Genomic DNA, 15,500 nt, shown 5'->3' with positions numbered 1-15,500 from the left:
TCTAGTGGCTGAGGAAGCCGTGCTTCAGACCACAGAATCTGATGCTTGACTGTGAATTTTATGAATAAAAATCGGATTAGCGAATAATACAATTCAACTACTAATGTAGATTAATTTCTACAAGTACTATCAGCACACGTCTAAATCTATAATTTCAACCTACGTAAATCGCAATAACCGTATTTTTGATATTCGGTCGCTGGTCAAAAAAAAAGATCAAATATAGTCGACATAAAAACTACCCTAAGACATGTTCAGTATACTAGACTGTATTGCGTTGCGATTGCATAATAGGATTTAAAAAAAAAATTTTCTTTCGTGAATAATAATACTTAAAACAGTTAATTTGACGATCTATGATTTAGAAAAATCACCCTCCTGTCTATCTTTTTGGGACATATTATTCTACAGAATCGTATTATCAAATCTACGGGTTGGGGGTCTAATTGTTCGATTTCGAAGAATGTTTTTATTTCACGATGACGATATGATATTTGCGATCAGACAAGGAAGGTTGAAAAAAATTGTTTAGGCTACGAGTAATTCAATGCCAGAAATATTTCTACTAAATGAACACAATGTTCGTCTATTTGTACCAGCTGACAATAACTAGCGACTCAAGTCGCTTCGACACGGCCATATGCGGCCATTGTTCAATCACTTAGTTAGTGAAGCAGTGGATGCGTATGTATGTTAACATTGTGACAATTTGATTAAAAGCTCTTTATATTCGTCGAACAATTCGAATTCATGCATGTAAAATACAAGAGGGAGATATTCGCGAAACGTATCAACGTTTCAAGGTGAGTAGTTTTGCTCATACGGTTGTCACATTCGTCAACTGACATTCAATCGTCGCTGGTGGGAGCGTTAAAAAGGCATAAACCGTGAACTTGAAAATTCTGTTTGCCGTTTACACTCGTCGATACAGTCGACTGCAGACAGAGTAACTGTGAAAACGAGCAGAATGACAACTAAAATCGTTTGGTGGACGATGGTTCTGTCATTTATAGGATACTTGGCGCATTCGGACTTCCAAGAAGATAACGTGTGCTACGAGACAGTGAGGTAAGGTGTGTCACAGTCCTGCTTCTATTCGATCAGACGAACGGAACCCAAAAGCATCGAGTCGCCGTATTCATTGTTACATTCACATTTACTCCACAGTTATGAGGAATCACGCGAAGTTCCCTATCAAGAGTTGTACACTGAAAGATGCTGGTTTATCTTCACTTGCGAGGGATTGCGAACCAATTACATCACTGAGGTGAAGAGCAGCTCTTAATTCTGAGCGTAAATCCAGACTAGATTCATGTTTGCTGCTTGTTTCAAACTTCCTTTAACTAAATTTTCTCTCTCAGTTCTACACTACCTTCAGGATTCAGGAGATACCCTGTCCCAACGATGAAACCAAGAATGAAACGTCTCAACGAGAGTTGAGCAGTTACAATTGCAGCTTGGCAGTTTGCGTAGACTCGCTGATATGCGACTGCGGTAACGCTCATGGGGAATGTCAGGGTCTCTGCAGTGACAACAAAGCGGCATCTGGAACTTGGATCATGTGCCCGTGGGGACATAAGCACGTTGAATCGAATCAGAAATGCGTTCCTCGGTGTACCGATGAGTGTACAAATGGATGGTGCAAGCGCCCGTACAGAGACTGCACATGCTTTGACGGCTACTGGAAAAACGGTTCCGAATGTTTGCCAGTGTCCATAGCCTGCGTTCACGGAGAACAAACATCTGCCACTGAGTGCAGATGCGACTATGGATGGGACGGTGATTTCTGCGATGAACCACTTCTATGTGTAATCGCCGAATTCAACGGAAAAGAGGTTGCCAGTGGAACCAGGTAAGTCTGATTGTATAATTTCATGTTGGACCGTCTTTGGTGGGTCGAAACTTCAAGAGGATGTCACTTTAGAATTTGCAAGACATTAGCAGCCGAGAAGTGCCTAGATTACTACTAAATAGAATGTTCGTCATTCTCACTACGAGATGTTTGATAAAGTATCTTCTAACCATTATTTCGACACTTGCCAGTGTGATCTCAGCACCACATAGTGTCGTGACTACGAATGAGGATTCTGAAGATGAGTGGAAATTTCCAGCGTGCGATCAAACGTGCCCTGTAGAACTCCGTATAAAAGCTGTCAATTCATCCCAATCTCTGACGGATATCGTTTACCATTTGATTCCCATCGGTGAGTTAAGTCACAAGAATGATCGCGTACGGGATTTTTCAATTTCAAACGCTGTCTTTTTTTCCGGTAATCCTTTGGAACCCTTCACGGATAATGAATCACATCTAATAAGATACTTCGGATAGTGTGTAAACTAATCATTTATTATCAACGATTCCTGCAGACTTGCAATGTAACGAGACGGAAGCTGATGAGCTCAGCTTTTCAAACAGTACCAGCAACAAAGTGTTGGGAGTATTGATAGGAGCGTTATTGATTGACTTTATCGTCGCCATTTTGGTCATCATCGCATGTAAAACGAGGAGAAGAAAATACAAAATCAAGGGTAACTTCATCTGAACTTATTTCATACATCAGAATTAAGCGTTGACTTGTAGCATGCCTCAAGTGATCCAGATTTCAGAAATATGAGAATATTTGGAGTGTATCAACCATATACGTTAAAAAATGACATCCACATCATTCAATTCGTTCTCTTTATCCGTAGATGCGTCGGTCCCAGAAACCAACGATACTGGAAAGTTGCAATTCGAGACACCGAAACCAAAATTCTTCTTTTCCCTGTCCAATGAAGTTACAAAATCTAACACACACACTAGTCCCAACTACGAATGAATTGTCGGAAGAATCCGACTATCGCTTTTGACCAAATCATCGTGTCGACTCACGGAACTTGTGATTCATCGACTTACGAGGAAGGTATCCCAGGTCGATCTCTCCGATTTCATTTCACTTGTAATATGTAATACTAGACTGAAAACTAAGCGACATGTATATTTTTTATCTGCCATTAAACATTTTAAGGCGGTTAAACCACCGTCCAAAGTGAGGCATGTCAAAGGGTGACTTGGCAGTTTCACCCACAAGAATATAATATTTTTTAATCAATCCAATCGGAAAAGTTTTCTCATAACGAAAAATCAAAACCGTAATTTGGTCAAAAAAAAAAAAAAAAACTACCAAATCACCCCTTGACATGCCTTACTTTGAAGGTTGGTTTCACCCCTTAAAGTGTTTAATGGCAGTTAAAGAAAAGATACGTGCCGCCCAACTATAATTCTGATAATGCAGAGATCGGGGTAATCGTGTCGGATCAATAATACTCCGTCGAATATCTCTCCGAGCTGATAATCTGAAGACATATTTCATAACAATGTAGACTGTATTATTTTTTTTGCGTAATAAAACTTCAATTTACTCATCTCTTATAAATGATGTATGCGGAAGTTTTCCGAATTGGTAATGTCGCCTGTGCGCTATCACTCGCAAACCACTTTTCCTGCTCGTAAGAACCTCAGCAGAAAAAAAAAAAATACGAGGAAAAGTTGAGGTTGAACGAATCAAGTGGTAAGGGATACTCTGGTGGAAGATTAACGTCAACCATATTCGTTCATCGTTGTCATTCGTAATTTGAATGTTGCCACTGGAACTCCAAGGAAATGAGGGACATGACTGTTCGAGTTGTTTTTTGGCCCGTGCTGATGACAACAACATGGATCGGAATCTCTTCGGTACGTACCCATACAGTGAATGGTACAGAGGCGTGCTACATAAAAATAAGGTAAGGTTCACCGTTCCATTGATTCAATAAAAATGAAACAATCACGAGCTATTCGATGTCTGATTCCAAGTGCATATCCTTCGCAGCAATACAAAAGTCCGTTTAATCCCATATGACGAAGTCTATCAGGAAACATGTTGGATCTTCTTCGGTTGCATCGCCTTTCGGACGAGCTATATTCGCCAGGTGAGTAAAGTACTCTGTGACCAGAATGAACACCGGTAAAACTAGCTCCTATAACTTTTGACCTCAATCTCAAAACCACCGTTGCATATCGTCGTTTCTCCTTTGTACAGACTTATACGGAATTTAGGCTGAAGAACGTATCATGCAGTGGCGAAACTTCGCGAAAATCAAATAAAGACCTTCGTACTTGCGACTGCGATCAGCCGCAGGGTGAATGTGATTCGATATGCGAACACAGAGACTTGTACGACAACTTGGAGGTCAACAAGCTTCTCCGCTACTGCTCGAAAGGGTACAGCCTCAATATTAACAGAGGAGTATGCGAACCTGTTTGCGCCACCAGCTGCTCAAACGGATGGTGCCAAGAGCCAAACGTCTGCGCTTGCGAATATAACTTTGGTAATAATGGAATCGAATGTGTGCACGTAGAAAGATCAGCTTGCGTTCACGGATATAGAGCCTGCAAATCCCAGTCCGATGGTAAAGAAATTGAACGTGGACTAACGCAGAGACAACCTTGCGATTATGGATACGATGAATGCAAATGTCACTTCGGTTGGGTAGGAGATTTCTGCGAGACACCGAGTCATTGCTTAGTCGCCAAGTTTCCCCTTTCCGACAAGTCTCCAGAGTGAGTATAATTACGAATAATTCACGTCGCAGGCGATTTTTTGTCGTACGTGCGCTTCGAGTTCGCTATGATTACCAAAAGCATGCCTTGCGGCATATAAATTACAATCTCAGTCATTCTTTGAACCGCTGTAAATGCCGCGTGTTTCCTGGAAGTGGTTTCACAGTTCACGGTATGCAAAGTAGTGTTTCGAATCATTCGAGATTTGAAAAAATCACTTTTGTCCCGTCAGGTTTGAGGCACATTTGACCGGAAGGAGTCAGAAACCCTTAAGCGAGTTAACTTGGTCTGCTGGACTCGAGAAATTGCGGATCTTACCTGCTTGCAGTCAAAAATGCCCCAATCAACTTTACCACGAAAGTGACGCATTTTTTCAGGATAATAACTTGACCGTGACTTTCTACGTAGTTCCAAACGGTAAGTTGACTGCTAACAACAAACGTTACCATTCGGTCGGAAAGACACGTTCACTGAATAATTTTATGCCAAATGACAAACAACGATTTCGGCAATCTCCATCTGCGGATGGTTCCTAAGTAAATCAGTAATTTTTTACGCTTTCAGAGGTGCGGTGCAAATCAATTAAAAGGCACGGCAACAACTTTTCTAACAAATTCAGTAACGTACTGCTGGGAACATTGCTTGGATTCACATCTTTGACAATATTATACTTCGTCGTAATTTCTGTTCGCAAAACATGGAAAGTGAAATGCACACCGTACCACCGTAAGTGAACGCCACCAAGCTAATTTCCTTCTGCATTATATGTTTTTTCAATCGGTTTGAGGGCGATAAATCTCAAATGCAGTTCAAGTCCACTCAATTCTTTTTCTTCCGTAGGCAGCCTATCGCCTGTGTATGACGACATCGGATAACTCAAAATACGTGGTATCAAAGCGAAGCCTCTTCAACCGCAAGTCAATTTTTGAGAACTGACCTTTAACAATGAAATACGAAATCGCTACCAAAAGATAGATCGTGTAATTGTAATTAAACAAATCATCATCATCATCATCACCATCATCATCCTCACTGTTAATTCTCCGTATCCGAATCCCTGCGGCGCAAAACTTGCCAATAGTATAGGTCTGAGCGCGCTACTTTTGTCACGTCTTATTTATTACTTGTAGCCAAAAATAAAGTAGAAAAAAAATGTCAAGTAGATGCATATTACCCGTGATACTCCTGTCCAGTTCTAAGGAAAGTATCGCGGCGAAAAAAGAAAAGCTGCAGAGCTCAGCCAATCATTCGTTTGTGTCTGTGTAAATTAAACTAATTCTAAATTATATTTAGGCTTTCAATTTCTCCCCGTCCAATCAGTGTTAGATCTAAATAACTAACCAACACTAATTACACCTCTACGCTTTTCCATTTTTTTTGAGCCTTTTAAAAATTTTTCGTCAGCAAGCTGCTAAAAAGTGAGTGAAGATTAAACGAATCCTCGGACATCTGACAAATTTGCATCGAACCTGCAGCCAAGCAGCTACTGAAAAATCCTTCTAATAAATCAAATATAAAAACCAACGCACGCTGTTGCGGACCCGATCCGATCCGATCCGATCCGTTCCGATCGGAACGGGTCAGACCGGATTCGCACTTTCAGTGTAACGCAGTACTAATTGTAAGACCGTTGGGCGCAAAACGATATAGTTCATTCCGCTATAATTCTCACTTGTATGAGACCAAAGATTTCTTACGATTAGTATTCCTTTAAGTCTTATCGCATTGAGCAATACCGAGTGAGTAATCAACTTATCTTGGCGTCAGATAGGATGGGCTTGGTCGCCGTACGAATTGCGGTATTTGAAAACTTGTAAACATTTGCCAACATGACAAACCGAATTTTTTTCTGCCAGTATACAAAGTACAAATAACTAAGGCAAACATGTTTGTTCGGGTTGACCAAAATAAATATGGCACCATAGATTGTTTAGTACAAATATTAATTTAGTGCCGTTTGAGTGGTAGCCGCATTTTGAAATTCAAGCATAAACATTCATACATCTGTTAGCTATTCATCAGCTGCAGAGAAGCTTGGATTTATATCGTTTTTATGTTACCACAGAGGGCGATAAGCGACGAAAAAGGATATAAAGTAACGCCTTACCCATTGACTTGTCATTTCGTTTAAGATCGCGGTGAAGATAGGTAGAAATGACGGACATAGTTATTATCTGGGTCATAGCGGTGTTTGCAGCGTTCTCTACAGCAAATTCAAATAATCCGCAAAGCTTCCACCCTCCGTCACGTTCAAAGAAAGAAAGGTAAGTTGCATTCTGATAAATTAGCGGCAGAGCACCCATCAAATACTGAGAACTAATTTCCCGCGGTCGCAACACTATTGAAACATAATTACTCGGCAAAACATATTTTATATCTACGTAGATTTTAAATGTTGGATATGAATTTTATTAGATTTTGCTACATGCAATGGAATAGTGAAAATCGTTCATAAATAATTATGTACAGTTATGTTATGTGCGAATTTTGTTAAAATACGTAGCTGTCAACGGTTTGACGAAACTTTAAAAATAAAAACAGTTATTACCGTGAGGAAGCGAGCCCTTCCCTTGCGAATCACTGTACTCGTATCCTACCGGTTGAAGTACGGCATTCCTTAAGCAGGACTTTGAATAAAATCGAATGGATACTGTTTGGTCCGAAGTATGATTTTGTAAGATGTACGTAAAACGAATGAGATCTACTTAGATCTAATCAGCACAGAGTTCTAATGCAATACGAACTGATTTTGAAAACTAGCAAATGGATATATCTTTCTCAAAACGCGAGTTAGTCTCCGTATATCTCGAAAAAATTTTGTCACAGGCAATGACGTGAAATATGTGAATAGCTACGATGCCATGACGCATCGTGCAGAGTTTGAAATTTCCATACATTTTATATTGGTCAGTACATTACTCATCAGTCATGGCAATTCAATGTGACGTCGGTATTGTTTGCTGTTCTCAACCGGAAGTGGAAGAGATGAGATACCGTTCGCAGCAGGCTTTCCGAGCTTCCTTTACATTTTTATTCGAAAAAAGTTCATATAGATAAAAGTTGCAAAAGGATCACCGTGAAATTTCCACTGTATTTTTCTACGGCAAAGTCAAGCATTGGGTAGGGCAACTTCGTGATTAATTGTAAGAGGTGAAATGTACTTAAAAAATTAAGAATCGGTAGGTACTTGCAGTAAACACCGAGAACTTACTTCTCATCTTAACAACTTAGCTAAAACATATTTTTAATAATTTCTTTCGTACATTTCATTCCTCAGTATGAAAGGATTTTATAACCTTTCCCAGCGTGTGACGTATCCAGAGAAAATATGGCGTGGCGGTGAGGAAACATTTATTCATAACGGCTACAGAGGCGATCCGGAGACGAGAAGTTTGACGAAACGTTCGGAAGTCGTAAATTGCTCTGTGGGCTATACGAGAGACAGCATCTACAACAATTGTATACTACCCTGTTCAAAAATTAACTGTATTAACGGAAAGTGCGATGGTCGCACCGAATGCAAGTGTAACGACGGATACGTCAAGTCCCAAACCAATAGCTTCATCTGCCATCCAAAGTGCCGACCCTGCCTGTATTGGGAATGCACCAAGTCGCAACTCTGTACCTGTGACAAAGGTTACAGGTTGAGTTCGAACCAACAAACTTGCGAACCGATATGTAATGATCCACACTGCTATGGAAAACCTTGCGTCAAACCGGATCGCTGCTACAGGGATTCGACCTACTACAAATTTGTATACGGTCAGTATTGCAGTAGGGAGTGTGGGTTTGGCGAATGCGTTGGCCTTGATACCTGCGAATGCTTCAGAGGCTACAATAAGACGAAAGATGGTCAGTGTTTCGATCCGATTTGTAACAAAAGGTGTGGATTTGGCGAATGCGTTGGTCCTAATACCTGCAAATGCTTCAGAGGCTACAATAAGACGAAAGATGGTCGGTGTTTCGATCCGATTTGTAACGAGGGGTGTGGATATGGCAAATGCGTTGGTCCTAATACCTGCAAATGCTTAAACGGCTGCAATAAAACGAAAGATGGTCAATGCACTTATCCAATCTGCAAAGAAGAGTGCAAATATTCATCATGTACCGGTCCAGATATCTGTACTTGTCATCCGGGGTACGAAAAACCCTTTGAGAATTCGACAACGTGCGTTCCTCGCTGTACAAGATGTGACAACGGTATCTGCGTTGGCCCTGAGATTTGCCGTTGCCATAGTGGATTTGTAAATCCCAAAAGTAATAAAGGAACCTGCGCACATAACTGCTCTCGTGGCTGGACAGGAGAATCGTGCGAGGAGCCAATCATGTGCGTTATAGCGCTATACACTCCTCACGACTCCGAAAACTCGATAAGGTGGGTACAATAACAACAATAACAATAACGATAACAATAATAATAATAATAATAATTCAGATAACTTTCGAAAGGTAGAAGCCGATGCAATCGATCAGAGTACAAAGTACGGCGTTAAATTTGTGCGTAACCTGATTCTGAAAGAAAAAACGGATCCCAAGATATTCACAATCAGACATATCATAAGACCACAATTCCTCCGCGAGGCATCAAAATATAATAACGATTCGTCACGTTTTTGCATCATTTTCAGAGAAATTTCGGAATCCAACTGCATCGACGATGAAACGACGAATTTTCAAGTTGACACAGAGCTTCCACGGTGTCACGAGAAATGCTTCAACGAACTCACGATCAGAAGCATCGCTAACTTCACCCGATCTACCGCAAACATGACTTACTATTTTGTTCCGATTAGTGAGTGAAAACGATTCGTTTGAATATTTGAATGCGAGAATCCATAAATTCAAGTCGTACATTTCCTGTTTGTCTTGTTATATTCTGAAACAATACCAAGTCTAAATTTACAGATCGCCATTGTGAATCACTGATTTTCTACTAATTTCAGCTTCCGCGTGCAATGAAATGAGACCTAGCGATACCGATTGGTCACAAAAATCAACAACCATAACAGTATTGATATTAATACCAATTATATTGTTCGCAACGATCTTCGGCTTTGTTACTTTCGTACGCAGGAGGCGAAGAAACGGAGGATTCAATGATGGTGAGACCCAAAGCTTGCACATCAAATTTACTAATTTCCTTAGACGGTTCTAATTTTCGTGAGAACTATTGTTTTGTTCAATCCGTACCTGCTTACTCACTGAATTAATGTACATCTAGCTATGCCTGTGTACGATGACGCTGGGGAAGTTCGTTTGTACGAGCCGTTGAAACGAAGATTCTGCTCAATCTTTCAATTATTTCTGTGATGCAATCGCATCAAAATGTCGAAAATTTGGTTTAAATATAATTAGTAGTTAAAACATCTTAATATTCTGCAAACAATCGCGCATATTAAATATCAATGTTTTTGTCTGCTAAAAATTGGTGATAATATATGCATACAGATAACAATATCGTTAATAAATTTATTGACCTTGTGAATCATCTTTCGTCAGTACCTACAACATTCAAATCCGATCCTCCCGTGAAGGTGCGCCAAAGCTGCTCGTTATATTTGTCAACTTGGCGCGAGTAGGGATGATTTTCACGCCCTCTATCAGAGAGCCAAACATTCAACGGAACGGTGTTAATTGCCGGTCTTCCAGTCTCACGACAACCACCAAACGGATCGGACGCGGTAGACAAAATCATTCCAATCCGTAATCCATAATCAGCGTGTCTGATTCCCGTACGATGGTGATAAATACCGAACAATTAATTGTTTCGCTCTCAAATTACCAAAAGTTCTCCATGCAGCGTAACAATTTTAGTAAAACCATCTCTATCTCTCTTCAATCGACAATATGGTATACGATCGTAGCTCTGTATTTAATTGCAAGAAGTTACAGCGGATTACAATCCTAATCGCATCGAAAGCTACCTTCAGCCAAAAAGTGAACATTTCTATGCTCGCAACATCAATCCAACTGTCGAGTACTTTGAAACGATGGTGCTGTTCTAGTTAAAATTAAAAAGTCAAGTACAAGTACAATAAGTACAATCTCGAGTTTATGTCCCAGAAAATGAAAAAAGCTCACTTTGAATTCCATAAGCCTTTGAAAGAAAGATCTTCTACCGCAGAGATATGACGAGTTACGAATTCAATTTCCCCTCGTCGCCACTAATTTCTCGTTACCATCGAATGCCGATCGAACAATTTCGTTTTACAATTCCGGTACGCATAACTTCCAACGAAAATGCAACACGAAAGCTCAATTCTCCTCGAGCACCGTGCGTCGGTCACCTCTCTGCCTTACCGACACGAGTACCTCACTCCGAAAGCTCGTGACAACGACCATCGGAAGAGCAGCTTTGCCGCGCAGCGCCAACGGAGCTTGCAGAAATCTTCAAAGCGGCGACTCGGCGTCGCTCCGAATTGGCGAAGGCTGCCGCGAGATGGTCGACGAGGGGCGGGAGAGCTTTCCTCCTCCTCGTCGTCGTCGTCGTCGGTACGCGTCGCGGCGCTGCCGTCGCTCCGGGCGCATTGGAGAGGGGGCGGGCGGACCACGAAGATGCCGATGCGCCGGTGTCCGGATCCTGGGGCTGTCTCGCGCCGCGGGGGCGATGAGTGTTATTCTCGGCGCCCTGAGACTTACCTGCTGGCTATCCTGCCTCGTTCTCCTCATCGTTCCGACCTCACCCCAACCTGGGGATGATGACCTTCGGCATTCAACGGACGATGCGGTCTACGACGAGGAGCCACCCCTCTCACCGGAGGACAGCGACGAGGATTTCATCGACGCAAACACAACAGGTAAGAAACCGATCCTCTTATCGTTCCCTGTTTGTCTCGTGTGCACGGTGCTTCTCGGAGCTTCCCGGAGCTTCACGGGTGCGGACATTTTCCAAACGTTCCTGTTATCCTCCCGAGCTTTTTTGCCCTTCGCCTGAAAACAGACCCTGATCAACAGAACTCTTGACCGTGCATAGATTCCCCGAATAATACTGCCTGACCCAATCAACCATCCCTAAAAGCTCCGAAAAGCACGATCTCGGTTCTTCCTACTGAGGAAATCTGTTCTGAAAATTCTAATCTCCCAATTTCCTCTGACTAGAAACTTTCTCTATCTCCCTCACTCTTTCTTTCCTCTCCCTTTCTCTCTCTCTCTCTCTACGTCTTTCTCTTTTCGGGTATATTCTGAAATTGATCTGATGCTGCGCTGTACCGTTGCGTGAATTCTTAGCAACGCAACACAGCGCGTAGCCGCGTAAAAGAAGATCATCATCATCATCATCTCCGCGTTTCAGGATCTGTAATGAATCTCAGAATCGCAATTAGACTCTCAGAAAATTAAGAGAAGCATATAATATTTTCAACCTCCAACTCTATACGGAAACCCATGAAATCTTAGATCACTGAGATTTTCAACGAGCTTGCAGCGTAAAACTGCCGCCATATTGAATGGAAAGAAATTTATACCGAAAAATTATGTGAACCCCGCGAAGTAGAAATAAAAACGAGCTTAAAAAATCGTTCTTCGGTTTTGCGTATCATTTTTTTGTCATACGGTTTAAGTGAAACTTTGCGCTCTTGCGCTCGCTCTGCAGGCGCACTCACTCTGTATTGATTTTAATGGATGCTGCAAGCTCGGCGCTCTCGCGGCAAGTACTACAACGTATAACGTATGCAACGTATCGTGAATGCCAAACGTGCAATCAGCGTGTTAATTCGACCTATGCAAGCACATGATACTCATCTATGCCCTTTGTCCGTGGAGCGGAATCATTTTGAATGAATTATTTTATTCAAAAGAATAAATGCACGTTGCACGAATAAATTACAATTTTTGCCGCCGAGCTGCGTGTTGACGATTTTCAGATTATGCCTGCATAGTTTATTTCGACGGCTCGAATCTCACGAATCGCATAAATAAAAGCTTTCAGCCGTTCTCGCGATTTCTGAAATTCAAATCTCGAAATCAATCTTTCCCCCGGATTTAATTTAGTTCGTAGCACTTCAGGCATTAACCCAAAATTTTAATCTTATTTCGCTCGCATGTGAATGATGAAAAAGTTAAACCGAATACGGTCGATTTTAGGACCTAGTTTATTACAGAAACATCAGTATCGATCGGTGCAGCCTATAAAACCGTGCAGCGAATAATCTGCGGATCGATTTCCAGTTTATTTCCGAATGCTTTCACGAGGTTAAAATCCAAACTGCATGGTCGAGGCTCTTGATTATGTAACCTCAATGCCAACCTCCTTGAATAATCAGTTATAATCAAGGTCCTGCAATTAAATTCCGTCCTAAATCCATCGATGAATTCGCACTTTTGGTCTTCAACCATTTTTAAAATTATCTCCGTTGTTTTCGGTGCAATTTTTTATTTTTCTTCTTTCTTTTATCGCGAATTAGTAGTAGGCGGATAAAATTGTCTATTTTTTATACGTGTATTAATATTTCCTCGTTGTATTTTGTGCTGCGAAACCCAGAGACGCTGACCGGAAGTCGTCAATTATGCAAATGATTCTATTATAGCGGTAGACGAGTGTACAAAGCTTTCAAGAACTCAAGATGAAAACAAGTTGATCAAATATGCTGGAAAGCTTTTTCGATCCACTCGTGAGGGAGTGTTTCATCTTTTCTATACAAATTTGCAGCGTCTGACGTAAAATAATTAGAGATATAATTTTTGCTCAACCAATTTTTTAGTGATTTTGTATAAGAGGAAAAATTGAGCTGATCAGGGGTTAAAAGTAAAATTTATTGGGCTTTGCTTCTGGTGAACCGGCATTGTTCGCGTCTTTTGTACGAGAAGTTCATCGATTCCTACTCATCTTCGCGCAAGCTCGCGGCTCCTCGAGAGTAGAATAAACCGCTGGTTGGATATGACAGCCACATCCTGCCAGAATTTTTTTCTTTTTTTTTTCTCGTTTTCTTATTACACGTCGTTTTCCCCCCTTCTCGTGTCTCCGAGTCTGGGAGAATTTCCCAAGGCTGAAATAGTGAAATACGCCCTCGGGAAATCGATCCCGACGGTTTGTTTACTGCGTTTTCACATCCCGAATGCCTACAGCTGCAGGCGATTCTTGTCTCTTGATTATCCGGCTGATTCTCAGGTCGGATAAACGCGCCCACACTCCGAACAACTCAAGAATTTTGTAAACGACAATTTGTCACGCGAAGCGAACCGGACGTGTCGGCCAATTTACGTTTACACGGCTTATACCGCAGACGTTGATAATATCCAAATCGTTTGACCTAGACGATTGTTTAACGCCTCTTATTCCAAGCTAATCTGACGGTTGATTTTTAAGTACGCTTAATTCCAGGAAATTGCGTCAACTCGGCCGTATGTACGCTGCGCTTACCGCTTTTTCCTATCGTTAGAAATTTCTGCTCTTTGATTTGACCGTCGAGTCGTTTTCGCAACGTATTTTAATTACTTTCAGATACGGTATCTTTGATAGAAATTGTAGGTCAATGCCGGTGGCTGCGAAAATCGATTTTGCACGATGCAATTAGCTTCATATATTGACGCGAAGCGAGATTTCAAGAGGAAAGCAACGGCACCGAGCTTTTAGGGTTTGCTAATAAATTTGCCGAGCGAGAAATTGGGTTTAATATAGCGTGATTATTTCGCTCATTCGGCCGTAAGCATAGGACAAAAACCCACCTCGACTATTCATCGATTACGTAATTGGAAATTGAGAAATTTCAGACTCTGAGGGAAAAAGCTGCTCTAAGAATATATCGGAGTCACGTTTAATCGTAATTCCCAAGTCTCGGAATGGCTGAACTTTAATTTTTAATGACGCGCAGAGCGACGAAAACCGGAAAAAAGCAGAGCAGAGAAAAATGGAAAACGTGGAGTTCTCCTTCTTGCTGCTACCGGGGCGTAGCTCAATTTAATTGCTGCGGTAAAATAGAAGAAAAAATAAAAATCACGAAACTGCCGCAATGCACGAGCTTCGAAGAGCCACTTGAAACGGGTACCGCGGTATGCACAAATATTTATTATTCGGCACGGAAGGAATGCAGGGTAGTATCAATTATTGACCAAATTCACCTTTCGAAACGCGACATATTTTTATCAGTTTTATTGAAATACATTCGTGCGTTGAATATTCATTACGCTGTTGTATTCGTGAGCAACAAAAAGCCCTTTAAAAATAGACAAATAGGTACTAAAATTACGAACAAAAAGATCGTAGATAACGACGTATTGATTTCGAATCGCTTCAAAGTGATTCAAAACAATCTGTAGATTTGTTTTATCATACTTTACGATGGCTAATTTTCTTCAGAAAACTATTTTCGATGAATTCACTGAACCACCCTTGTCTAGTGATATTGGCATTGTTTAATGTTTGATATTACAGAATTTGAAACGATATAGATTACTGTAAACAAATGGTAATATCCATTGGAGTAATGAAATGAAAACGAAAAAAATTTCAGCAACCTATTGTAGAAAATAGAATTCCGAATAAAATGGTATTATTATAGATTAAAATCGAAGAAATCTAGATGCTAGATATTTTAACATCTCGGAGTAACTTTAAATAAAGTATTGATATATCGAAGCATTTGTTTACAACTCCAATATCTTTTATTTCTGTATTTTCAATAACGATTTGAATACAATACTAAGATTAATAATCACTGCACGACTATCTCTTGAAGAAATTACTAAAAAGCGCCAAATTTTGGCAGCCCAACCTCCTTAAGTTCGGGTAATTAACGCGACTTAATAATTGGCCAACTGGTACCTAAGTCGGTATTTTATTACCAGGTCAAGGCGCATCGCCTTCACCGCCCCCGGAATCAGATAAACCCGGGCAAGAAGCCCAAGAACTTTTTCCAATGATAAGAGAGAGAGTCCGGAATCGGTGCCAGAGACCAGAGTTCACATACAAGGATCGTCTTAC

The 15,500-nt window shown here is 41.0% G+C and overlaps 4 protein-coding genes and 1 long non-coding RNA gene across 9 annotated transcripts in view; 4 read left to right on the top strand and 1 right to left on the bottom strand.

The window, feature by feature from the left end:
* The window catches only part of LOC107227263 (fibrillin-3-like), a 26,879-nt gene extending 16,863 nt beyond the window's left edge, over positions 1–10,016 (top strand). Inside the window, exons 1-5 of one of the 2 annotated variants that reach the window (XM_015668366.2) lie at positions 6,722–6,846; positions 7,860–8,957; positions 9,211–9,374; positions 9,526–9,684; positions 9,804–10,016. In XM_015668366.2, the coding sequence (XP_015523852.2) occupies positions 6,737–6,846; positions 7,860–8,957; positions 9,211–9,374; positions 9,526–9,684; positions 9,804–9,892 (1,620 nt within the window). In that variant the 5' untranslated portion in view covers positions 6,722–6,736 and the 3' untranslated portion in view covers positions 9,893–10,016. Of the gene's footprint in view, positions 1–6,721; positions 6,847–7,859; positions 8,958–9,210; positions 9,375–9,525; positions 9,685–9,803 lie in introns of those variants that run through there. The other variant, XM_046737133.1, reaches the window with a different exon arrangement.
* LOC107227255 lies at positions 819–3,164 on the top strand. The gene is made up of 6 exons (XM_046737144.1): positions 819–1,068; positions 1,168–1,267; positions 1,362–1,852; positions 2,044–2,204; positions 2,368–2,529; positions 2,692–3,164. Exons 1-6 carry the CDS (start codon positions 968–970, stop codon positions 2,817–2,819), a joined length of 1,143 nt encoding a protein of 380 aa, XP_046593100.1. The 5' UTR covers positions 819–967; the 3' UTR covers positions 2,820–3,164.
* Positions 3,013–15,500, bottom strand: part of LOC124293974 — a 25,466-nt gene continuing 12,978 nt past the window's right edge. Inside the window, exons 2-3 of the long non-coding RNA XR_006903840.1 lie at positions 10,922–10,935; positions 3,013–3,364 (exon numbers count right to left, since the gene is read on the bottom strand). This is a non-coding gene — a long non-coding RNA (uncharacterized LOC124293974). The remainder of the gene's footprint in view (positions 3,365–10,921; positions 10,936–15,500) is intronic.
* On the top strand, positions 3,312–5,762 carry LOC107227290. Its single transcript, XM_046737145.1, has 6 exons — positions 3,312–3,765; positions 3,852–3,951; positions 4,062–4,582; positions 4,815–4,999; positions 5,147–5,308; positions 5,423–5,762. The coding sequence occupies exons 1-6, from the start codon at positions 3,644–3,646 to the stop codon at positions 5,455–5,457; spliced, it is 1,125 nt and encodes a 374-aa protein (XP_046593101.1). The 5' UTR covers positions 3,312–3,643; the 3' UTR covers positions 5,458–5,762.
* LOC107217748 overlaps positions 11,147–15,500 on the top strand; it is a 15,014-nt gene continuing 10,660 nt past the window's right edge. Inside the window, exon 1 of one of the 4 annotated variants that reach the window (XM_046737140.1) lies at positions 11,147–11,379. In XM_046737140.1, coding sequence (XP_046593096.1) covers positions 11,190–11,379 — 190 coding nt within the window. In that variant the 5' untranslated portion in view covers positions 11,147–11,189. The remainder of the gene's footprint in view (positions 11,380–15,500) is intronic. The other 3 variants (XM_046737141.1, XM_046737142.1, XM_046737143.1) reach the window with 3 other exon arrangements.

This window comes from Neodiprion lecontei, chromosome 4, assembly GCF_021901455.1.
Source record: "Neodiprion lecontei isolate iyNeoLeco1 chromosome 4, iyNeoLeco1.1, whole genome shotgun sequence".
Taxonomy (NCBI): Eukaryota; Metazoa; Arthropoda; class Insecta; order Hymenoptera; family Diprionidae; genus Neodiprion; species Neodiprion lecontei.
This window is presented reverse-complemented; position numbering and strand designations above follow the sequence as displayed.